Genomic DNA, 23,456 nt, shown 5'->3' on the forward strand with positions numbered 1-23,456 from the left:
AGATAAGTCTTTTATTTCTGCTAGTCGGACTAGAGTTACCCCACATATCTTTTGCGGCGACAGAGAGCGCGACTCGAAAAAAAAAAAGAGGGGAAGGGGGGAGAAGAAGTAATTTCTCTGTATATATAATTTTCTACGTCATCTAAACAACCACCCCATTTGGACAAATGTGTCTTTCAGGAAGTGTTCACCCGTCACTATATATAGCGGCGTTTACTACGCTGCGGGTCGGCTCGTTCTCTTATAAAAATGGACCCTCAGAACGTTGTGATTGGCGGTAGTCTTACCTTTTAAAAAATGTTATTTTTTAAAAATCTACAGTGTAATAGACCTGCCTACTAGCTTAACGCATACTTCGAAATAATGTATAAGCCTATAACATACATTTAAACCTTGCTTCTTGTAGGCTTCAATTCCTTATACACACTTAGCGACAATATTTCTTATAGACATATAGCGTTAGTGTGAAAATATTCCTATAAATCATCTATAAATGGAGTCCCCACACCAATCGGAGGTCCTATACGGCTGCCTAGTTTGCCTATGCCTAAGGCTGACCCTGATCAAGTAATATGGCAATTAGAAACCCAGTCCACCTCTGTTACTACTTTATAATAGCAAAGTAGAATAGATCTAATTATTTCTTTGCGTTGTATGTATACCTGTATTTTTTTTTCTTCTAATTTTTGTGGTAGGATAATACAATAATGCAAAATAATAGTAAAAGTGTATGTGTGTGTGTGTGTGTGTGTGTGTGGATTTTAAATTGGGATCTAATAATTTGATATATGGGCTGATGAATGCGTGAATAAGAGAAACCAAGCTAATGAAGTGAGCTAGCGAATTATACTGTTTTAAATTGTTTGCACCCCCACGTGACCTAATAAACTTTTATGGTCTATAAATAGCCGCGTGTAAATGATTGATTGGGATATCAACAATGCGCCAAACCTGCTTTTTTAAAAGTAGCTTTAATGCTATTTAATAACATGTAGGGTCCTATATAATTATCCCTAACCTGCTTACAATTATCAATTACTGAAAACTTAGAAATCCTAGATTGAGAAAAACGTTTTCAACAATTTAATTGCCTTAAAATAGCACTGAATCTAAAACACAATCGCTGGAAATCGTCGGCACACAATCAGGGAGAAGCGCCGGCATTTAGAAACATATGAGAAACACTTTATTCTTCCTTTATGAGTGGGCACTTAAGAAAGAAACACTAAACTAGACTTAGAAGTGGTTGGCAGTTCCATTCCTCTCTGGTTCTCCAGAAAATTAATTCCTTCTCACTAACTGTTTCACATAATCCCAAGTGAAAGTACATGTGTGTGTGTTTATGTAAACACTGTCCGAGAAGAAGTGATTTTTTTTTTTTAAAGAGGAACTAAAACCAAAACACAGAGAGATCCGTGTATGTAGCAGAAGCCATTTGGCGGCGGCACAGAGCCTGCACACGAAGGCTGGCACATTAGCCGTGGAGCACAAAATCAGCCCTGCGCGTGCGTTCATCCAGCAGACGCGCGAGGGCCGGGTACACACGACGTTTGATTGGTGGAAGAAGTGAGCAGAAAGGGTCGAAGTCAGTCAAGTTATCACTTATCACAAAATTAATCAGAGTAAAGTTGACAGTTGCGATTTTTAAAATCGTTAATTTCCCCCTTTTCCTTTTTTGCTGAAACGTCTCCTTCTCGCCATTTTAAAAATTAAAATTATTTTCTCGCCTGCTTAAATAATGCTATTGTCTTTATAAATGCTGAAGAGTTGTTTTGCAAACTATGAATGTGGCCTTTTTAAAAGAAGAATAAAATGTATTGTATTTGCATAGTAGTTAAAATCCATATTAGAGTATTAATGAAGTAAAATAAAGGCATAGATACAAATGTTTAAACAAGCAAATAAATAAATAAAAAATCCCTTTAAAAAATCCTCACTTTCAACTATGTCTATTAATAATGTAGAAGTTATTTCCATTATTCGATATCAAACGAAGTAATTAATTACCAATAATTGTGCGAAAGGGGGGAGGGTTCCATGGCTTTGTCAACAAAATTCAAAATGACCTGAAATAGCATACATTTTTTCGAGCAAGAAACTGGGGTTCTTTCTTTTCTATTTTGTTGGATCCCATCCTTAAGAAAAACCTTCACTTAAATTGTGTATATTGGTGGTATTGAAACAACAAATCCGCTGAACACTCTCAAAACCTTTACACCGAAATCCACCAACGACTCTTCTATCTTAGAAAGCTACAGAAATTAAACATCGACAAAACAATAATTACACTTTTCTATACAGCAACCATCAGCAGTCTAATTAACTTTGCCATCGTCTGCTGGTATAATAATGCTTCACTGGCTCAAAGACTTAGACTAAATAGACTAATTAAAAAAGCATCGTATATCACTCGAACACAGCTACCATCTCTTGAAGAACTTTTTCATGAAAGATACCTTTGCAAAACACTCACGATTTTTTAAGACAACCTGCACCCATTAAACCACTGTTACATCAGATCTGAACGAAGTGGTCATCTCCTTTCCATTAGGACTAAAACAGAAAGATTTAAAAACTCCTTCATCCCACTTTCGGTCAGAGTGTTACAAGATCCTCTGTCGTCATCGAGAAGTACATAGAAGTCAAATTTATAAAGCGCTGGGTGCGAGTGTGCGTGTGTGTATGTGTTTAGTGTGTGAATGTTGTTCGTATTTTCATCTATATTGTTATTGCACAGTAGGCCCCTAGTTACGCCGAGGTTGTCAATTGTAGTCAAACATAATTTCCATTTGATTGGATCAATAAAAAATATCTTATCTTACATGCTAGGTTTGCACTAAGAGCTATTAATTAGGAATCCCTCCAAAATTTTTATAAGTGTTGTAAAATACTGTTGCAGCCTACGTGTGACCTGAACTGTTGCAGCCTACGTGTGCCCTGAACTGTTGCAGCCTACGTGTGCTCTGAACTGTTGCAGCCTACGTGTGCCCTGAACTGTTGCAGCCTACGTGTGCCCTGAACTGTTGCAGCCTACGTGTGCCCTGAACTGTTGCAGCCTACGTGTGCTCTGAACTGTTGCAGCCTACGTGTGCACTGAACTGTTGCAGCCTACGTGTGCCCTGAACTGTTGCAGCCTACGTGTGCCCTGAACTGTTGCAGCCTACGTGTGCCCTGAACTGTTGCAGTTCATATATGAAAAAAGTTTTCAAGATTCTTTCACAAAAGTATCCATTGTGGATTTGTGCTACGCATTGCTTCGATGACTCCTGTAAATGTTGGGTCAGCTAATATAACTGCTTTTTAAAGCATTGATTTTTTAGGGATTTGACGCTAAACCAATTGAATGGTTTAGCGTCAACAGTTTTGACATCATCAAAGACTTTTTCAAAAATGAATTTTTCTTATCTTATATGACGTTTCTTCAAAAAAAGAATATAAATGCGTCCTACGCGTATCGATGCGTTAATCTAGTCATGCATGTTAATTAGAGACTTAAACTCTGCAAAGTTGTTGGTTTTCTTGGCTGACTCAAGCAACCCAGTCCATGTTATAATGATATAGGGTTAGGATTGTAAGAATATGTCCTAGCATGTGGAATAAGATGTGAGTTATTATTTGTATCTTTCTGAGTATTTTATTGCTTAGTGTATTTGCATTTGTAAGTTATGCTTATATATATGAATCAGTGTTTTATGTATTAATAATAACAAGGTTTGTCTTCGAGTCCCATGATTAGCAAGGAATGCAATATTTCCCGTGGCTGCGCAGCCCCAGCTGTGACCTACATATTTTGCCACATCCAGTGCAAGCATAACCATTGTCCGCAGGTGGTCGATTTAGATTTTCTTTTCGCCGTCTGCGTCTGTGCTCGGCAGCGGATTTTCTTTTGGTCTCTATTGAGTATTCCGCGGCCTTTGTGAGTGACCTCCTCCTTATTACTGTTTTACTTTATAGACTTCTAAATTTAGTGATTTTACTATTATAATGGTGTTACTCTAGCTTTCTGGACAAATATGAATATTCGTTTGTCAATTATAGGTCTTAATTAATGGGAAGATGATTTTACGTCAATCAAGTCCATCACAGGCTAAATTTATAGCCAATGTTTCTTGAATGTCAGTAATATTGGCCAGTGCTGCCCTCTACTTTATTTATTTATGCCTACTCCGTACTCGTCCAACCCATTATTATTAGGCCATTTATTTTTTTTTTTTGCATGCATTCTTAAGACCGAGGGAATTCCGCTTAGCGCCGCATCCCCACCCTCCGGGGCTCAGATCCCCCGCTGGGGGGATCTTTCAGCACTTCCTCAGACCCCTTTGCTGGCTTGAAGGAGAAAGGGGGACTCTTTTGTCTATACATACTATATAGATCTATCTCAAGAAAACTTTTTTCTAGTGTACACTTTTTTAAAAAGACTACCTATACTCTATATAACGGACTAGCTTAAGGAACATTTATAACGTTCATTTTGAATTCAAATATTAAAATACATTTCTGATCGAAGCTCAGTCACAGTATTGAGTATACTTTCGTTATTCATACTTCATAGTAGTCTGATCTTTGTTTACAAATTTGTGCTTTTATTTTGATTTTACTTATGAGACACGCGTAACATTTTTACGTATGAATAGACAGGTGTATATTATTGGATAATTTTGACAGGAAATCACTTCATGATTGGTTGTTTAAGAATAAGAAAATTATTAGCATTTCTTTTAAAGAGATCTAGATTATAATCGAAGTCTTAGAATCTAGATGTAGACTCTATATATAGATTTCTGTGATAGACCATAAATACTAGATTTCTTCAACTTCTAGATCTCTATATCTACTATTTCTAGAATTTTAGATTAGATCTAGACTCTATTAGACATAAGACACAGGTCACAGACACTAGACTATCAGATAATCAGTGACTAGACTACTCTTACTCTTCAGTCTTCACCCAGTGCCCAGTAGTCAGTACTACTTTACTAGAATCTAGAGTCTAGATCTACTACTACTACAGTCTACTAGATCTAGATTGACTAGATCTAGACAAGATATTTAGTATTTAGATAATATTTAATAATATAAATATAATAAATAAGTCTAATAACTTTAATTACTAAATTAGAGTTTTTTGAAGAGACTTCAAGAGAGCACTCACTGCCAGGATCTAATTTTCACTAATTAAAATCAACAATGATGACTGACTCAACAGAAGCAAAATCTAATCCAAGTAATGTTACGAAAAGGTAAGTTACTTATAATAACTTTATTAAACTTATATATATATTGTCTTATTAATATTATGACTTAACTTTGACTTAGTTAACTTAATCTATATACTACTATAGACTATACTATAGTACTATATAGTATTATATATAGTCAATATAGAGTCTAGATTGTAGATCTAACTATTAGTAACTATTACAGTATTAGTCTATTAGTATTATCTATTAGTCAGTGGTATTAGAATTAGAAAAGAGTATTAATCCTATTAGACTAATTAGAATGACATGACTAAAAACTCTAAAGACTAAATCTAGATTTAGACTTGAATAGACTTTTTAACCACTCATACTGATACTCATAGTCCTTCACATTTTGACAACAAACATCAAACATCAAGCAGAAATTCAACTGCTGAACTTAATCCCTTCAAGTTGTAAGTGAATATGTACTACAAGGATAGCTGCCTGGTCATGTGGTTATATGTGCATTGGAACTCTTGATGGTCCTAGGTTTGTTCCTTGCTGTCCTCTAGGAGGTTTGGGCTAGGATGTAATGATCTTCAATTCTGAAAGGACAACCAAAGCATGTGAATGTAATTAATGTAAAGCAACCTATATAATAAAACAACCACATATTGTGACTAATGTGACATTATCATTTGTCATGAGCATTCAACTTATCTAGGCTGCTACTTAAGAGATGTAAAAGAGCACCTGGGCGAGAGTCACAGTGCATCTTTTTATCACACAGCTTAGCTGACTAAGGTGTAGATATATATAAAAGTATTTAGTGGACACATTCAATTAGTTTTTAACTTATTAGCCACCCTAGATTTTAGTAAACTGAATAGAACTAGTTACTAATGCTATGACTATTTATCTTTAAAATTTGTTTTGTTTTTTTCAGACTCCAGAAAGAACTGAGGACATTAATGGTAATATATTTAATAATATATATATTATATTATATACTAAAATATGTATCTCTATATGTTATGATCCTCTCTATCAGGCCTTCTGTAAACACTGCTCAACACAACAACCAACTCATAACTCAAGAACTTGATGAGAGTTCCAAAATAATGTGGTACAGGTAGTTTAATAAGTAAATAAAAACAGAAAACACTACACAATTGGCAACACAATACACTGGCTACAAATCCTTTACTGTACTTAACTGTACCACCATGCTAAACTCTACTGACTCTACGTATGCTCCTGGACTCTTACTGTTTCACACTGGACTCACAGTACTGGTCTGTCTTGATGTGCTTAACTGAATTGCCCCTCTTACACACTGTCTCTCTGGTCCCAAAGGCTTTCGAACACATGACCTTATCAGAAGCTTACACATGGAGGGTTTAGAACTCATACCAGTACTCTTCCTTGTCCTTTAACACAGTTGGCCAATAAGCAGCATGCTGACTTGTGTTACAAATGCCAGCCGACTGCACACACTGTTAACTCTTTTGCATCAGCACTACAGTTACATCAGTTTATACACTAAATCATTGGTGCACAACTTTTTTTTTTTTTGGCTTGGGGCCATATAAATGTCTGATTCATGTGTAACAGGCTACATCACTGAAAAAAAAATGAAATCATTTCTTGGCTAATTCAATACATACTGTGGGCAAAACTTTCTACAGGCAGATATGGCTTTTATATAGTGCTACTTTCATGCTTATAGCATACTCAGAGCGTTAAGGTCCAATCTCATTTGTGGATCAGTGTGGGGGAGGGGATATATGGGAGTAGGTTTTCCGTGCTGCCTTTAGGCGCTCAGTAAACACAACTCTGCATAAGTCGGGTGTTGAACCTCGAGCCCCATTCATAGGTAGCCATGCTAAGTTCAAGCGTACTTGGCCTCTCGACCTCGCTTCCCACCAGGCATGATAGCACTGTACTTAATAGGCCACTTTTTTTCTGTGCATGTCACCTACAGATGTTTCTTCTAGGAAAAAAAAAGTAGATTGCCTTAATATTACCAGTTCAAATAAAGAAGGGGGCAGGAAGGAGAGTCATTAAGGTGATAGCTGAGGGACGTTTGTAACATTAAAGTTACTCCGTATTAGAAATGAGGCTTAATGAAGAGTTAAACTGGATAGATGCAGAAAGAATCATGCTTGGTGGAAAGCAGTAAAAAATGGAATATAGTGGGTGCTTTGCATGAACTTTTCTAAGTAAGACAGTTAGTTTTACATTTTAATCATGTAGTTCTAAATATCACTGTTATCATGTGATATTATAGTTGTATATTTAAAAATGTTTCTCTTGTCTCTTAGATTTCAGGGAGCCCAGGTATATCAGCTTTTCCTGAAGGTGACAACATGTTCAAATGGGTTGGTACCATAGAAGGGGCTAAAGGAACTGTAAGTATATTTGTTTGTAGAGATTGGAATTTTTAAATATTTTTTTTTGAGACATAGCAATCTTCAAATTGTTCACTGTTTTTTAGATTTCTTTTTCTTCTAATTTTTATTTTTAAAAATCCAAACTTATTATTTAATTTTTTTAAATGGAAAAATGCAAAGACTATATATATTTTTGCTTTTAGATGTAATATATTTAGTGTTAGACTAAATGGTTACAATTTAAAAACAAACATGCAAATCTAGAATTAGAAACTTACTCTTCAGTCATACTTTGATTTTATTGATTTGTGCTTTCAAAACTTTTGTTTTCTTATTTAATTTGGATCTCTTTATTGAATTTTTATGTTTGTACAGTTGTTTCAAGACAAAATCTATATCAAGATCATACTAGATGTCTGGATTTCGATTTACAATTCATAGAAAGATTGAAATTCATGAAGTTACTCATTACTCTTGAATTTGAATTGCAAATATTCAAAATCAAATAAACCTAGTCTAAATATAAAAATTGGGATTAGATCTAGAACTATCTTATGAGTATATAATTTAGGAAGTAAACCAGTTTCTTTATTATCTGCTGATAGGTATTGACAAAAAAAGAGAACATAAAATTCCTTAAAAAAACTTGTTAGCTGAAAAGTGGATGGGGTAACAGAGGTCCTACAAAAATGCTTTAAAGACTAGATCAAGTGCTAGCTTGCTTTAATTGACATGAAACAATGCATATCTGTCAAAAGGCATCTTCCAAAAGAGAATCCTGGAGATCTTGTATGCATTTGAGGCTAAAAGAAAATCTATCACTGAAGACTGGTGAAATGGACAAAAAGAAACATAAATTAACTTCCGCAGACAAATCAAATCTAAAGCATGAAGTATTGAAGACAAGTCTAACTTATCTACTTGTGTTGTATATTGAGATAATAATTGACTTTGCTTTGTGTATTGATTGTCCCGAATTGTGATATTATTATTTTATCTCATAGTTCCTTGAACCTAAATTACGTTTGTAAACTGTAATGTATTAAATTATTATTATTATATTTTTACAAAATTATTAGAAAATTTTTTTTTAATAAAGTACACTTTTTTGTTAATCAACAGGTCTATGAAGGTCTCTCCTACAAACTTTCTCTGACCTTTCCTTCTCAGTACCCTATTGAGGCTGTCAAAGTAAGGTTTGAGACACCTTGCTATCACCCCAATGTAGACACACATGGTAACATTTGTCTTGATATTTTAAAAGAAAAGTGGTCAGCGCTTTACGATGTGCGTACTGTGCTGTTGTCTATACAGAGTCTTTTAGGAGGTGAGATACTTTAGTTTTCTGTCTGGCAACCTCCCTTTTCTTTTTGACAATTCAGATTAAGAACATGTGCTTTGTACACAAAAATGAATGTTTACAATAATAAATTTAATACTTAACTATACTGTTAATGGGTGAAATACAATCATCTGGCTTTTGTGTCTGCCTGAAAGTGATATACAAAAGGTTTTTAAATAGTATTGTTTTAATTGTTTCTTTACAGAACCCAATATAGATAGTCCCCTTAACACTAATGCTGCTGATTTATGGAAAGATCAAGTATTGTATAAAAAGGTTTGATATCCTTTTGTTTTTATCTTCTATACTAGTTCTCATCCTTTTTGAGTAAAGTCTTTGTATTTAAAACAACTAAATCCTTTGTAAAAAAAAAATAAATTACAATAACTTATAAACAAGATCTCAAAAGACTGGGCTGTGAACTACTTACCCTTATATAGTTTTGATAATTTTTATCTTTTTTTTTTTTTAATCTTTTATCAACTCTTAAACTAAATATTTAAAAACTCAGCTAGCTAGCAAAAGTATTGTCTGATTTAGTCAAACCTTAAGTCTACTTAATATTTTATACAAGCTAGAGTAGACAGCCTACATTGTGGTATCTGTCAGTGGCCAGGTACTTGTTGAGAAAAAAAAAAGTTATGCTGAAATAAACCCACTAAAGCCCCTGTACCCTTACATTAGTTTTGAACATGAGAAAATTTTTCAAGTCTGTGAGATTTCAAACTTTTCTTTACACCCACTGGGCCTTGATAGAATGGACCTCATTCACCTATCGTAAACAAACAACATTTAGTCACATGATCTTATTGAGAAAACAACTAAACAAACAGTCACGTGACAACCATCATAAATTAAACATTAGATCGTAAATTATATAGAAGAGATAAAGCACCACATGGCTAAATGTTGTTTGTTTACGGTTGGTGAATGAGGTCCATTGATTTTCTTTTACTATTGAATGAAAAATGGTTTCTGATAAATCATAAATCTAATCACTGATTGTTTTCTAACAAAAGTACTTCATAAGGACATCATCTTATCTTGACCACATCGGGACAGTATCATACTGTATTTTTGTCACTTAATGTGGCTGACCTCATACAATAATTATGTTATGTTCATGCCCTTTTACTCCTCTTGATAACCAATATTGACAGAAAATAACTGAGTTATCATCTTCTGAAGAGCAACTTGTACAAAAAACTTGCAAATGATTTTTAGTTATTTGGCAATAGTTCGCTAATTGCATAGAAGAATTTAAGATAGTGCAAAACAAGTCATGTTAAAACTATTTTCCATAAAATTAATGCAAATAAGAAATTTTCATCCATGGCAAAAAAAACAACAACTACTGGCATAAAAAGTTAGCTTATTGGTGTATACAGAATAAAAGAAATGGTAAGCTTTGTTTTTACAAAGCTGATATCAATTCACTCTGTCTTGTGTGTCTGTCTGGCCAAAACTTTGTACACATTATTTCTTCGACACCCAATCTTGGATGAAGTTGAAATTTTGCACAATTATTTTTTATACCCGACAACACAAGAATCAATTTTAGAAAATTAACCAATTAGTTAATTAACTATTGGTAATAAGCTACATTGTTTGGTTTCTTCAAACTAATTGATACACATTAATATAAGCTTTTTTTTTTTTGTTTGTTTGTATTTAGCTTGTTTAAAAGATAATTTGTATTCACTTTATAACACTGCCGAATCAAATTCTTTAAGCTCTTACATTGGTAGTCGAATTTTATTTAGTTTGCAACATTGTTACATAGAAGTTCAATTTAGTGTCCTTGACATTGTTTATTTGAATGTGACAGTACATATAGAAACTAAATTGCTAAATTGTATATACCGACTTATGGCTCTTTCTACTTCATTTCAGGTCCTCCTAGAAAAATATAACAAGGATGTCAAGAAAACAAACCACTGTACAGAAGAATCCAACAAACTTTCATGATATTAATAAGCAGCTCTTTGTCCAAAATATATTATTTCTAGCACAAACTTCTCATTTATCTAGTGTTTGTTGTTAATTATTACTCTGTGTTTAGTCTGAGAGGAATTCCTTGTTGTCCATAACTAAAAATGTGTAATTTTATAAATAGAATTTTATTTCAGTAATATGAGAGCACTTAAAAACAAAAGGTTTCTGTGTGGTCAGCTAGTCTATTGATTTGATTTCTTAGCTCTAGTGGTTTGGTGGATACGTTTCTTGTGAAATATTTGAAGTGTTTTTTTTTATAGGCATCTTCTTAATACTTATTTTATAACAAGTTGTTTTAAATATTTTTAAAAAGTTTTTTTTTTCATATCTTACTTTCCTCAGGAAATATCTGTATATTATAAGATAAATATATATACTATTGTTCCACTTATGGCAAAAAGAAAAAAATATAAGCAAATGGAGAAATTGTGACACATCAATACTGGTTTATAAAGACTAATGCCAGAAGGTTAAAGAAAGTCAGGGTTTCTATAGGCTTGAACCTGAAAACCTGGACATTAATGATTTTGTCCTTGCCATCAGACTAATCTTTTCTATTTACATTCAAGGGCACAGCCACCTTTGCAAGATTCTCAATCCACTATTTGAGTCCAATATAAATGAAATAGTAAATAAAATTAATTAGTCTAGCTGACACCAATAGTCCCAAAATCACCTCATTTCAGAAACTTGTCTTTCTCTGTCCTTGTACTGTGTCCATGAAATGCATGTTTTTCCAAAAACAAAAAAAAATATCCATTCTAAAATATGAAACAAATTTATTGTAAAATGTCACTAAGAGAGAGTGCAGGTTTACAACAGTATGTGAGCTACTTTAACTTAGCTAGCTTCTGTATGGATTGCAGTGTTAACACACTAGAAACTGTCAACACAAATAAAATGCTTGCACTGACAACTTTCTGATTCAGCTAATAAGAATGTTGAAATCCCACCAAAGTAATACAATCACAGAAGGTGGTGATCATTAAGAACTGGTACTCAATACTAACACATTATTTGATGAGAATGTACCTAATATTTAGTTAGAACTACAGGAAAAGGAAACCAAAGAAAAAAGTGGGTGATGAACTTTGTTGAAGGATTCAAAGAATGTTAAGACAATAATCAGCAATTGAAGACTGGAGTGGTGAGATAACATTCATTGATTTCTAGTTTACCAAATCGTTACTTGGTACTTGGAGTTAATGCACATTTCTTAATGCAAAAACAAAATGTCTATTTTGCTTGATTGTACCATGTATTTACCATCTCTTCAAGATGTCCAAGTCAAATTAGATCCTCATTCAGTCATTTTCTTTGATAAAGTGACATCAAGTGTGAGTAGATAAAAACAACCAAGAATGTAGCACACATCTTCGAACATTTCACTTTATCTTGTATTAGTCATCCTGGATTTGTTAGCATTAGTATTTGTTTTTAAAGGCATCAAGGCAGCCTCTAAATTTAACACTACATGTCTAGCTCAGCATTTATGGTGTAAAGAAATCTGAACAGAAATTGGGGAAAAACAAACAAACTTGAATTTTACAAATTTAAAAACAATGTTTTTTGTTGGCCAAGGTTTAATAATTTAATTTTTTTTTTCTGATACATAATCAATGATGAAAAAAAAAGCAGTCAATTTTATTTTTAAGTTTTTACTTATAACTAATCACTAAAAAAAAACAACAACAGATGACCGTCCAATAGGCCAAGGAGATCAAATGTTTTGTATTCACAGTGTAACAGTAGATAAGTAATTCATAGTCCCAACTGTGTGCATTCTGAAATTGTAACCTTTACGAGATTTGTATTAGAAGATATTTGATCATGTTTATTAATGAAGAGTCAACTATTTAAAACAGTCTCTGTATTGTTTATTATTTATGAAAATATATACCATGAATATTCATCAATAAATAACAATATTTTAAAAAATACTAATATCAAAAAGTGCTTTTACAGAATTGATGCTTAATAATTGTATGCTACACTGTAATATATTGATAAAAAAAAATGTTTTCAAAAAAATGTAAGAAGCTCTAGGTCATAATAAAATTTTCAAGAGGAACTGATTTCAACATCTGCCATGCTTTCAACAAAGTATTAATAACTTCTTGAATCTAGTTCTGATAGATAGCTTAGATGTGTTCAGTATTATTATAATAACTTAAACCTGTGCTTAACTACTTTCTAAAAAAAACAAAAAAACAACATTGTAAGTACATGGCAACTGTTGACTAATTTTTTGTTTGCATGGCATGTATTTAGGCCTAACACTGCACAAAATGTAAAAGTAGTGCCATTACACACATTGTTGAAAAAAACAAAAAACTTGGTATGCTAAAAATAGAAATGGGTGCAACTGCTCCAACACCTAGTACTTGATTTCTTGACAAAACTATTAGATGTGGTTTGGGACTTGACTACTGCCACAGTCTCAGCACACCCAATATCAAACTACCCACAGCTAACACAGTTCCTGAAATTACAAGAAAAACAAAAAAAATTGTTAAAAAACAAACAAAGCTTATACAAAGTGTTTAAGTGCAATTGTATCTATTAGTTTGCATCAGTACTGTCATTAAATTTGTAATAGCCCTAAACCAACAATAAATCTGTATTATTTTTACCAATTTTTTTTTTATTTAACGCTATTTCATGCTTTTAGCTTTCTCAATACATTATGACCCTATCACTTATCTGGACCAGTTTTGAAAATAGGGTAGGGGGCCTGGGGAGAGAGAAAGAAAGAGACAGAGTGGATTTTACCGTAATTGGTTTTTAAATTGTTTTTTTTTAATTTTACAAAAAAAAAAAGGGGGGGGGGGGGCAAAGGGGACGACCTGAATTTGAACTTGTAGCTCATACCTCATTGGGCAGATGTGTTAACCACTTGGCTAGTGAGGTAATTCAGCTAATACCACCACTTCAGTCAAGTACAATTTCTTTCCCTTGTTTGAGATACCAATCTAATTAATTATTTATCAATAGTTAATGAACTAATTGTTTATTTTTTTTTATTGATTCTTGCATTGGGATGTTAAAGAAATAAATGCAAATTTCAGATTGATCCAAGAGTGGGTGTGAGAGAAATAACATGTACAAACTTTTTACCATACCAAATAGAGTAATTAATTAAAGCATTTATTTTTTTAAATTTCTATGTGTTAAGCAATGACAGGACACTAATAAAACAAACATAGCATTCCTAAAAGGGAACACTTGATTTGTTCATTGTTCTTATTTGAATAAAACACTTTGGTGACTTTATATTGACATGATTCATATCCCAATGCCACTTTTGGCAAAAGAGATTTCGTAGACATTTCAGCATAAAAAATTCTATTAGATTTCCCGGTAAACAAGTTAAGATTGAGTCTTAGAAGAGCTAATGTTTTTAGAGCAGGGCAGACAAAAACATAAATAAAATGCAAGGTAATTTGATGTTCATCTGAGCAACAATAGAAACAATTATGATGGAACTAGATAACAGTGTAAGCTCAATTTAAAGAAAGCCGGAAAAATAATTTAAAAGACAAAAACTGAACTAGGGCAAAACTAACTGCAGTTAGTACTTTTTATAACTTGCTATTTATAAATTAAATAAATAACTTTCTATTGACATATGTCTGGTGTCAGAACCAAGATCAACATTTACTTACCCCCGGCATATTTGAACACATCATTGCGATAGACTTCAAATATGGTTTTCAAGTTTGCTATTTCTGTTTCTATTTTGTTATGAAGCTGTTGAAGTTTTTTCTCATTTTCAGCATGCTGTGAGAAATAAAGAGAGAAAGTCTCACTTATAAGTTTTCCATGGGGCAGCAGGAGTAAAGTTTACTTTTGGTTAAAAAAAGTACCATACCCTAATAATTTATCTTCAAGAAGAGAATGAACATGGAGTAGTCAGTAGATGTTGAGCTTTAGAAATTACTGTCAATGGATGACAGGAAAAAGTACTAAATAACTGAATATAGCCTAAATATATATATTAGTAGAGGAGTGGGACAGAAGTGTTCAGGGAGCAGGAGTGATTCGTTGACTTTCACTACTTCCACTGGGATACCATCGCTCCCAGGAGATTTTCTATTTTTTAAGCAGTTAATTGCTTTTTTGAGGTGACTAAGGCTCGGAAGCTCATCTAGGCATTCCAGTACTGGAAGATCTGGCAGAGAAGCCAGGGCGACATCGTCTACTGTATTCTGTGTGGCATAGACTTCGAGGTAGTGTTCTGTCCATCGTTCTAGCTGCTTGGTTTGATCTGTAATTTTTTCTCCTGATTTCGATAGAAGGGGGGCAGGCATAGACACTGTTGGACCCAGGGCCGCTTTAATGACATCAAATAGAGCTTTGCTATTTCCTGAGTGGAGACTGTCTTGGCGCTGTTGGGAAACAGGTCATGTCCCACAGGACATGCGTGACGCAACTATAGTCACAATATACAAGAACAAAGGGGATCGGAGTGACTGCAACAACTATAGGGGTATCTCTCTCCTCAGTATAGTGGGCAAAATCTTTGCTAGAGTGGCACTATCCAGGCTGCAAGTGATAGCTTCTAGAGTCTACCCAGAGTCTCAGTGTGGATTCAGGAGTGGTAGATCCACTATAGACATGATATCTTCTCTACGACTACTGCAGGAGAAATTCAGAGAGAGAGTGAGAGACCCCTTTACATTGTTTTTGTTGATCTGACTAAAGCTTTTGACATGGTCAGCAGAAGTGGCCTTTTCAAACTCCTGAGGAAAATAGGTTGCCCTCCCAAATTACTGAAGTTAATTGAGTGTTTTCACGAGGAAACTAAATGTACTGTCAAATTCAATGGAGCCCAATCAGCACCTTTTGAGGTTTGCAGTGGTGTCAAGCAGGGATGTGTGCTCGCACCTACTCTGTTTGGCATATTCTTCTCCTGTCTACTGCATTATGCGTACAGCGACATAAACGAAGGTGTGTTTCTCCATACAAGATCCTCTGGAAAACTATTTAATGTATCAAGGCTGCGGCCAAAAACCAAGGTTAGGAAGCTACTCGTCAGGGAACTCCTGTATGCTGATGATGCAGCTATTGTGGCTGATTCTGATATTCAGCTACAGTCCATGGTTGACAAACTATCTGCTGCTTGCCAGAAATTCGGCTTAAACATCAGTCAAAGCAAGACTAAGATACTTGTCCAAAACACAAACACTGCACCTCAAGTAAGCATTAATGGCCAACCACTAGAAATTGTTGATCACTTTTGTTACCTTGGCTCCATCATATCCAACAACACTCTACTGGATAAAGACATAAACAACAGGATAGCCAAGGCAATGGCCACCATGTCACGGTTGCAGAAAAAAGTCTGGGACAACATATTGCTGACTAGCAGTACTAAAGCCCTAGTCTACCGGACCTGTGTGTTGAGCACCTTGCTGTACGGAAGTGAAACATGGTCAACCTACTCATGGCAGGAAAAAAAGCTGAATGTCTTCCACCTCCGATGCCTAAGGCGGATCTTTAAAATAAGGTGGCAAGATAGATAACCAATGAGGAAGTGCTACATAGAGCAGGATGCCAGGACATCCGCTCTGTTATCAGCAGCAGACGCCTTGGCTGGCTTGGCCACGTTCGTAGAATGCCAGTAGGTCGACTTCCACAAGACATCCTGTATGGCGATCTAATAGAAGGTAGGAGAGCCGCTGGTTGCCCATTTTTACGTTATACGGATGTATGCAAACGCGACATGAAGCTCTTCAAAATCGACACTGGCAACTGGAAAGAGGTGGCACTGGACAGATCCACATGGAGAGAGAGCATAAAGGAAGGGTCACAGATTGCAGATGTCAAACAGAAGCAGAAAGAAGGGTGAAAATGCAACGGCGCCTGGTGATTATATATGCCCAACCTGCGATCGCAGCTGTGTATCAAGGATTGGCCTCTTTAGTAACACAAGAAGTTGCAAAGGGAAAAGATCGTCTCTCGAGACGTAAAATGCCACAGGGGGGACAGAAGTACAAAAAAAATGTAAGTTTTCCCTTCAGGCATTACGGTCTATAGGGTAGATGATGTTAAGGTTATCTGTTTCGGCCAACGCTAACGAATAGGGTGTTATGTGGCCAGCAAAACGATTAACTGTCTTTACTTTCCACAACTAAGGTCAGGTACCCATTAGAGTTGGATGGACTTAGGGGCGCCCTGAAAATCTAGAAATTCAAAATCCAAGTGTCCACCGAGATTTGAACCCAGGACCCCAGGTTCGGAAACCAGGCGCTTAACCGCTCAGTCACAACAACCCCACGGGACAGAAGTAAGCTAAAGTTAAAACTAGATAATGTTAGAAGAGTGCAGCTATTTAAGAATGTACTAACTGCTTCTATCGCTCGTCCTCTCTCTAAATTGATATCCAGGCTGAACTGACCCTTCAGTTTGAGTATTTGATCATTTACATGGCTCTGTATTTGTGACAGTTCTATGCTCATTTTCTGTTGTATTAAAAAACAAAGTTACTTTTGAGAAAATCAGTTTTACAATTTGATATGTAAAAAAACTTTATGTTTAAATCTATGAATCACAACATGACAGAGTTGGAAGATTATCAAAAGGGAGACCAATGACCTCAAGTTCCTTAAACCTCAGAAAATTTGATCAGCAAATGCTCATTAAGACTTGACAAAACTTATTTACTCATCTATATTTAATATTACTCTTTACCTTATATTTAAACACTTGATAAACCTACTTTAGAATTCAATCATACAGTTTAATTACAAACATATAGAATGTACAAAGTCTATATACTGCATATATGCCATATATGATTCACACAGCAATGATAGCTGTCATTTCATAACATCTTGCAAAAGTTTGACACACATTTCTGAAGAAACATTAAAAACTAACAAATCCAAATGAATTTTCATAGTAACAATTTGCTGACCAATTATACTATTCAATTTTGTTCTAAGTCATAAAGCTTTTTTGAGAAACTGTTTGAAAATATACAAAATGTTGAAGTATCTTAACGGCCAATCCTAATACTACCATACTTTCACTGCAAAACAGGTTTCTTTAATTATAAAATTATTTCAAACTAATAAAAAAAAAAAGGGAATTATTTAAACTTAAAGAGACATGTAAGTAAAGACATGAATGATACACCTCGGTTTCAGTTTTCAAAGAAGAAAATTCACTTTTCTGAAGAAGTGTCATGTCTTTTTTCACAGAAACTATCTCTGATAGAAGTTGTTGCACGGCTATTTCCTGCCAAGAAATAAAAGCACAAAACATTAACTCTTGAATCAATCAAATAACAACAAAATTAAAAGAACATTTAATATTGACACTGATTGATACAAACACATAAAATATAATTTTTGTGCATGTTTTTGAGTGGAATAACTGCTTGGCCTTTGAGTCAAGAATCTCAAATTCAAATACCAAAAAAAAAAAAAAGGCAAGGAATTTTTAAAAAATTGAACTCAAACTAAGATTTTAGCAACAATATCAAAGAAAACCATTCAAAATAGTATTTATGAATGAGGCTTTTGTAAAATATTTTAAAATATAACATGTTCAGCAAGATATAGTTACAAATCATGATCAACTCCAATATTTCAAGAGTTCACCTGCTGCGGCTTTGTCACCATGTGCCTCCCTTGGTGATCTAATGTGGTGTTGATGATTTCAACCAAAGACTCTGCACAACCTTCAGCTTGTTCCCGTGTAAATCCTAAAATATTACAATTAAGTGTCAACACTAAGTATAGTAAGTTACTGTAGCTGCATAAATCATGAACCCATAATAGTATAGTTATCAGAAATATAAAACTTAAAATATGGCCATATTCTGATTTGATAGAGAAGAATAGTGTGGAAAAGTTTGGGCAGTGTTTGAACCCAGGAACATCAAGATGACAGTCCAAAGTGCATGCCATATGACCAGGCAGCCATCCCGAGTCAAATAATCAAATGATTACTATGATTGTCATTCTTATATATTATCTTATAAATTTACAGATATTTCAAAACAGATGATTTATGTCCTATGCAATAACTTTTTATACCCCCACAAAATGGTATTGTTATGATGCCACTGAATTTGTTTTCAATTATTTAGTGTTACTTCTGGAATGAAGTACTTGGGTAATTGGTAAACATCAGCTAGTTCACTATAAAACATAATGAAAATTCATCTATGGTAGAAGCATGAGAGTCCACAATGAAGCATTTATAAAGTAAGCCCATAACCAAATCCCCCACTCTTTCTAGTCAGCAGCTGTTTTTTGCAGAACATCAAAAGAGCGGCTAGTCCATTCTTTCATGTTGTCAGGCCAGTTTTTCTAAGGACATCCTTATTTCCTGCTCCCTTCACTGTACCTTGAAGGATGACTATTGACAGTGAGTCATGTCTTACAATATGACAGAACTAGCTCAGCCTTGTTTGTTTACAGTATTGAGGAGTTTCTCCTTTTTGCCAGCCAGAGTGTTGACTTGTCAAAGTACAAACTCATTAGTCTTCCTCTCCTTGTAGCTGATACCCAACAGTTTTCTGTAACATTTAAGACCATATAAGAGAAGGGAGACCACTACTGAAGAAAATAGCTTTGATTTTACTTAGAAGTTGATGTTACTCTTTCAGATTTTCCACTGTTTACTCATGATGTCAGATGCCAAGCTCAAACAGGTTTTTCTCTTTTAATTATCCTCCATTATTTGTTATGTTTGAACCTAGGTATTTATATGAGTCAGCTTCATGTAATGCTTGGCCATTCAACTGTATGCAACATCTCCAATGCAAACAAGTACTTTACTTTTTTTTCAGCATTAATTTCCATGCCACCTCCTCTAGATGCAGCTTCCACTTTTGAAGTAAAATCTTGTACCTGGTCTGCATTTTCTCCAATGAGATCTTTATTATCTGCAAACCTGAGATTGCAAATAGGCTACCAATTTAGGGTCAACCATGAGTAAATCTTTCTAGAGTTTTCATTATGATATGCTCTAGAAAAATGTTAATTAAAAGAGCTGGGGAGAGAATGCATCCTTGCCCCACTCCTATGTATATCCTAAAACTTTCTCAAATTTTGTTGCTGAACTATTCGCATTGTGGTAAAGAGATTTTATAACCAATAATGTTCATATCTATGCTGAGCTTTCTCATCACTTGCCACATGCCAAAAACAATTCTAAATCTTTTTCGAAATCTATGAAGTTGTGTGCCAGTTTCTTTTGAGTGCATTTTTCAACAGCCAGATTTTGAATATTTGTTCAACACTGCTATTGCCAGCTCTGAAGCCAGCCCCATTCAGAAAGGACCTCTTCAGCTTTCCTCTGTTGAGAATTATTCTTAGCATTATCTTGCTAGGAAGACTGATTAGAATTATTATTCCATAGTTTTGGCATTGTCTCAAGCTTCCTTTCTTGGGTAGTGGAATATTAAAGACTGGGTACATTCTTTAGGCCAAGTTTTTTTTGTCCCATATTTACTGGCAGATTATCCTAAAACATTTTGTTTTATATACAAGCCTCCATGTTTTAAAATGAGGGTATGTTATCAATACCAGGCGACTTGTCTCATTAAAGTGATCCTATTACTTCCTCTACTTCTGACTCTAGTATTGGAGCTTCCACAAGGTCTCTGTTGTCCCAAGGTCACACCAAGATGTTTTGTTGATTAGAATGCAGTTTGGGTTAGGGTTTATGTCATAGTAGGACAGATCTACTCTGTCGACCCGCTAAGCACATCTGCCTCATCAGTCAGAAGAGTTCCATCATTGTTTTCAATCACTGTGGCTCTACCCTGTCTTGTATTGGTTAGTGCCTTTAGTTCTCTAAAGATAGATCTATATCATTTTGAAATTTGCCTGTTAAGATGAACACATATAGAGCACAGAAGCCTGGACTAGATATAAATAGTATAACATTTATAATATAAATCTATAATTATATCATGAACCATTAACACATTAATGTAGGTCTACTTATGCTGTAATATTGCTTTTAAATGAGATCTCTGTAAATTATAAACTAAGACTGAATTGATCCAATAGTCTGTGGACTAAGTAGCTTAGAGGGTAGTAGAAACCAGCAGAGGTAGATCCATAAAGTAATAGAAATAGACATAACTTTCAAAGCAAATCATGAAAATAGATATATGTATATTTTACAATGAAATCATTTTATATTTCTTTAATCAAACTATCATATAATATAATATACTTGCTAAAAAAAGGTTCAGCTGGAGATTCCAAATATTTGAGTACTTACAATGTAAGTTATTTTGTGTGAAACCTTCAAAATAATTTTTGAAATGTTCTTACCCTTTGATTCTAATTTCTTAGCAAAGGCTAAAGTATCAAAATAAAAAACTTGTCGAACTGTAGATGGATCCACTCGTCTGGATGCAAGTAGTGCATTATCATCTGAGGAAAACAATATTGTATTTGAATGTCTAATCTACGTTCACTAGGTTTAAATACACTGGTAATAAAATGTAAAAGTATCATAAAATTCTATTCAAGTAAAGAAATTTAAATTTATTTATTGGCATTATTTAGTAAACATTTCACAGGTGATGTTCTATTCTGTATTTTTCTAGATCTCAATCTAATAAGGCTAACATTTTACAGCTTCTGGATCTATGTATAATATATGACTTGACTTGGTCCTTTTGACTCCCATTGGAACATGAGGTGCAACAGTAGTTCACCATTGGAATCTGTTCTGGGCTATTTCTCTCAGTTGGGTCCATGTCCAACCTGCCATCTTTGCTTCTTGGTCTACTAGACTGATTCCCTCCATGTTTGCTTTGGTCAGCAGGTCTTCCTCTTCCTCTGTGTGTTCCAGTCTGGAGCCTGTCTTGCAATGTTGTCAGCTGTGCCCAATCCAGCCCCATTTTGATTTCTTGTTCTATTAGTGTTTACTGAGTTCTTTCCCATATATAGGCTGTAGTTTGAAATTTGTTTAGGTCATCTGACACCATATATTCTTAATATTTCTTTAAAAAGATTTCTTTTTGTTTGTTTGTTTCATTAAATCTTTCAGTTCAGAAAATAAAAAGAGCAATATTAATGTTTTAAATTTTGATGGGGCAGCCACTGTTTTTTTTTTCAGCTGATTTTCCATTTCTTTTTGGCTCTTTCTCAGCTTCTATCTCTCTAACCACCAAAAAAAGTGTTCTGAAACTGTGTTGATGAAGCCAAGTTTTTAAAAATCGTTGTGGTAAAGAGATTAAATAATCAATAATGTTCTTATCTATGCTGAACTTTATCATCCCTTGCCACATGCCAAACCCGATTCTAAAGCTTTTTTGAAATCTATGAAACTGTGTACCCAGTTTCTTTTAAAATCTATGAAACTGCATGTGTTTCTTTTAAAGGCATACAACAGTCAGATTTTAAATATTTGTTTAACACTGCTTGTGCCAGCTCTGAAGCCAGCCTCTTTAGATAGGACCTCTTCAGTTATCTATTTATAAATGTGTAGAATAAACTTGCTAAAATTAATGGGAATAAAAAAAAATGTTTTGGGTAAATTTAAGTGCTGCAATTTTGATAGTAGAAATGGCTTAATTATTCTAGGCATAATTTAACTTAAGTAATAACAATTTGAATTTCCTTTTTTTTTTTGTCCATGGTAAGTAGATCTATTAATAGATCTATAAATGATACATTATTAATTATGATTTTAAAAAATCTTATAAATACTAGGTTATCTATATATTAATATAGATTTAGCCCATTTTTACAAGTAGGCTATCATCAAAATAACATTAACAGTCAGTACCTGATAGTCCCAGTTACAATCATTTACCTGTATTGCTTGATGAGGGATTATGACTTGTTCGTGCAAAGGGAGCCTTTTCTTTTGAAGTAGGAGGATCTGAAGCTCCAGCTGTGGATGCACTTTCTTGGTTTAGTGGTACTGACAAAGGGTTTCTTACACTGTTTAATAGAGGAGATTCAATTTGAGACATTCCACCTGCTGCCATTCCTCCAGGTGTGTTTAACATTGATGCAGCAGAACTGAGAGCTTGCTGATGATCATATTTTGAGCTTGATGAAGTTTTACTATTTAATGTCATGTGGGGTGGCCTTGTTGGTGTAGGATTGCCATTAACTGTCTTATCAACAGCTGAGGCTTGCATATTTGTTGCTTGAATTTGTGTACTTTCATTACCTAAATTTACATATAATTTAAACAACCTTTTGAATATTAATCCAACCAATCTGGTTTGTTTGGTGTGGAGAAGTGCAGTCGACGTTGTAGATACTGCAATTGGAGTCATGACTGATTGTCCTATTTGACACATTTTATTTAAGTAATGGCTATGCATCTTTTGAAAGAAATATCATACAAACAATAAGGGGTAAACTTGGATGTACTCTATGTCAAAATGAAATAAACAGGACTTCACTCAAAGTCGAAGAAAATCAGCTGATTCACTGTTATTGTCAAATAAAAATAAATGTTATGTTGGGCATGTTGTTCTTTAGTTGTTCGCAGTGTTCTCCCTTGCAAATAATGCAATTAACGTAAGTTTTATTTTTTATAAATTAATGT

General features: G+C 34.2%; 3 protein-coding genes across 6 annotated transcripts in view; 1 reads left to right on the forward strand and 2 right to left on the reverse strand.

Annotated features, from left to right (window-relative positions):
• LOC106050406 (uncharacterized) overlaps nt 1–1,466 on the reverse strand; it is a 102,967-nt gene extending 101,501 nt beyond the window's left edge. The window contains exon 1 of one of the 3 annotated variants that reach the window (XM_056036003.1): nt 1,232–1,466. The gene's annotated coding sequence lies outside the window, so the exon portion shown is untranslated. Of the gene's footprint in view, nt 1–1,018 lie in introns of all 3 variants that reach the window. The other 2 variants (XM_056036001.1, XM_056036002.1) reach the window with 2 other exon arrangements.
• A 3,525-nt stretch (nt 1,467–4,991) lies between these two features.
• Nucleotides 4,992–10,940, forward strand: LOC129927357 (ubiquitin-conjugating enzyme E2 C-like). Of its 2 annotated transcripts, XM_056035964.1 has the most exons (7): nt 4,993–5,010; nt 5,132–5,240; nt 6,130–6,157; nt 7,508–7,594; nt 8,699–8,903; nt 9,124–9,194; nt 10,812–10,940. In XM_056035964.1, exons 2-7 carry the CDS (start codon nt 5,188–5,190, stop codon nt 10,884–10,886), a joined length of 519 nt encoding a protein of 172 aa, XP_055891939.1. In that variant the 5' UTR covers nt 4,993–5,010; nt 5,132–5,187; the 3' UTR covers nt 10,887–10,940. The 2 variants fall into 2 exon arrangements, with proteins under 2 accessions (XP_055891938.1, XP_055891939.1); XM_056035963.1 differs by having other exon boundaries at nt 4,992–5,240.
• A 2,163-nt stretch (nt 10,941–13,103) lies between these two features.
• LOC106062057 (mitochondrial calcium uniporter regulator 1-like) lies at nt 13,104–23,414 on the reverse strand. Its single transcript, XM_056035962.1, has 7 exons — nt 22,707–23,414; nt 21,215–21,316; nt 18,521–18,624; nt 18,054–18,155; nt 17,264–17,377; nt 14,579–14,693; nt 13,104–13,395 (listed from the first exon to the last, which is right to left on the reverse strand). The coding sequence occupies exons 1-7, from the start codon at nt 23,227–23,229 to the stop codon at nt 13,340–13,342; spliced, it is 1,116 nt and encodes a 371-aa protein (XP_055891937.1). The 5' UTR covers nt 23,230–23,414; the 3' UTR covers nt 13,104–13,339.
• Between the last annotated feature and the right edge of the window lie 42 nt (nt 23,415–23,456).

This window comes from Biomphalaria glabrata, chromosome 7 (genome assembly GCF_947242115.1).
Source record: "Biomphalaria glabrata chromosome 7, xgBioGlab47.1, whole genome shotgun sequence".
Lineage (NCBI taxonomy): Eukaryota > Metazoa > Mollusca > Gastropoda > Planorbidae > Biomphalaria > Biomphalaria glabrata.

Bases quoted from the DNA above. Each gene is read 5' to 3' on its own strand.
- LOC106062057 (XM_056035962.1), bottom strand. From the start codon at position 23,229: ATGCATAGCCATTACTTAAATAAAATGTGTCAAATAGGACAATCAGTC. The intron at 18,625-21,214 runs GTAAGAACATTT...GTAATATTTTAG, and splicing joins TAAGAAATTAGAATCAAAGG to GATTTACACGGGAACAAGCT. The intron at 17,378-18,053 runs GTGTATCATTCA...TTAATACAACAG, and splicing joins CTTTGAAAACTGAAACCGAG to AAAATGAGCATAGAACTGTC.
- LOC129927357 (XM_056035963.1), top strand. From the start codon at position 5,188: ATGATGACTGACTCAACAGAAGCAAAATCTAATCCAAGTAATGTTACG. The intron at 8,904-9,123 runs GTGAGATACTTT...GTTTCTTTACAG, and splicing joins TATACAGAGTCTTTTAGGAG to AACCCAATATAGATAGTCCC. The intron at 9,195-10,811 runs GTTTGATATCCT...ACTTCATTTCAG, and splicing joins ATCAAGTATTGTATAAAAAG to GTCCTCCTAGAAAAATATAA.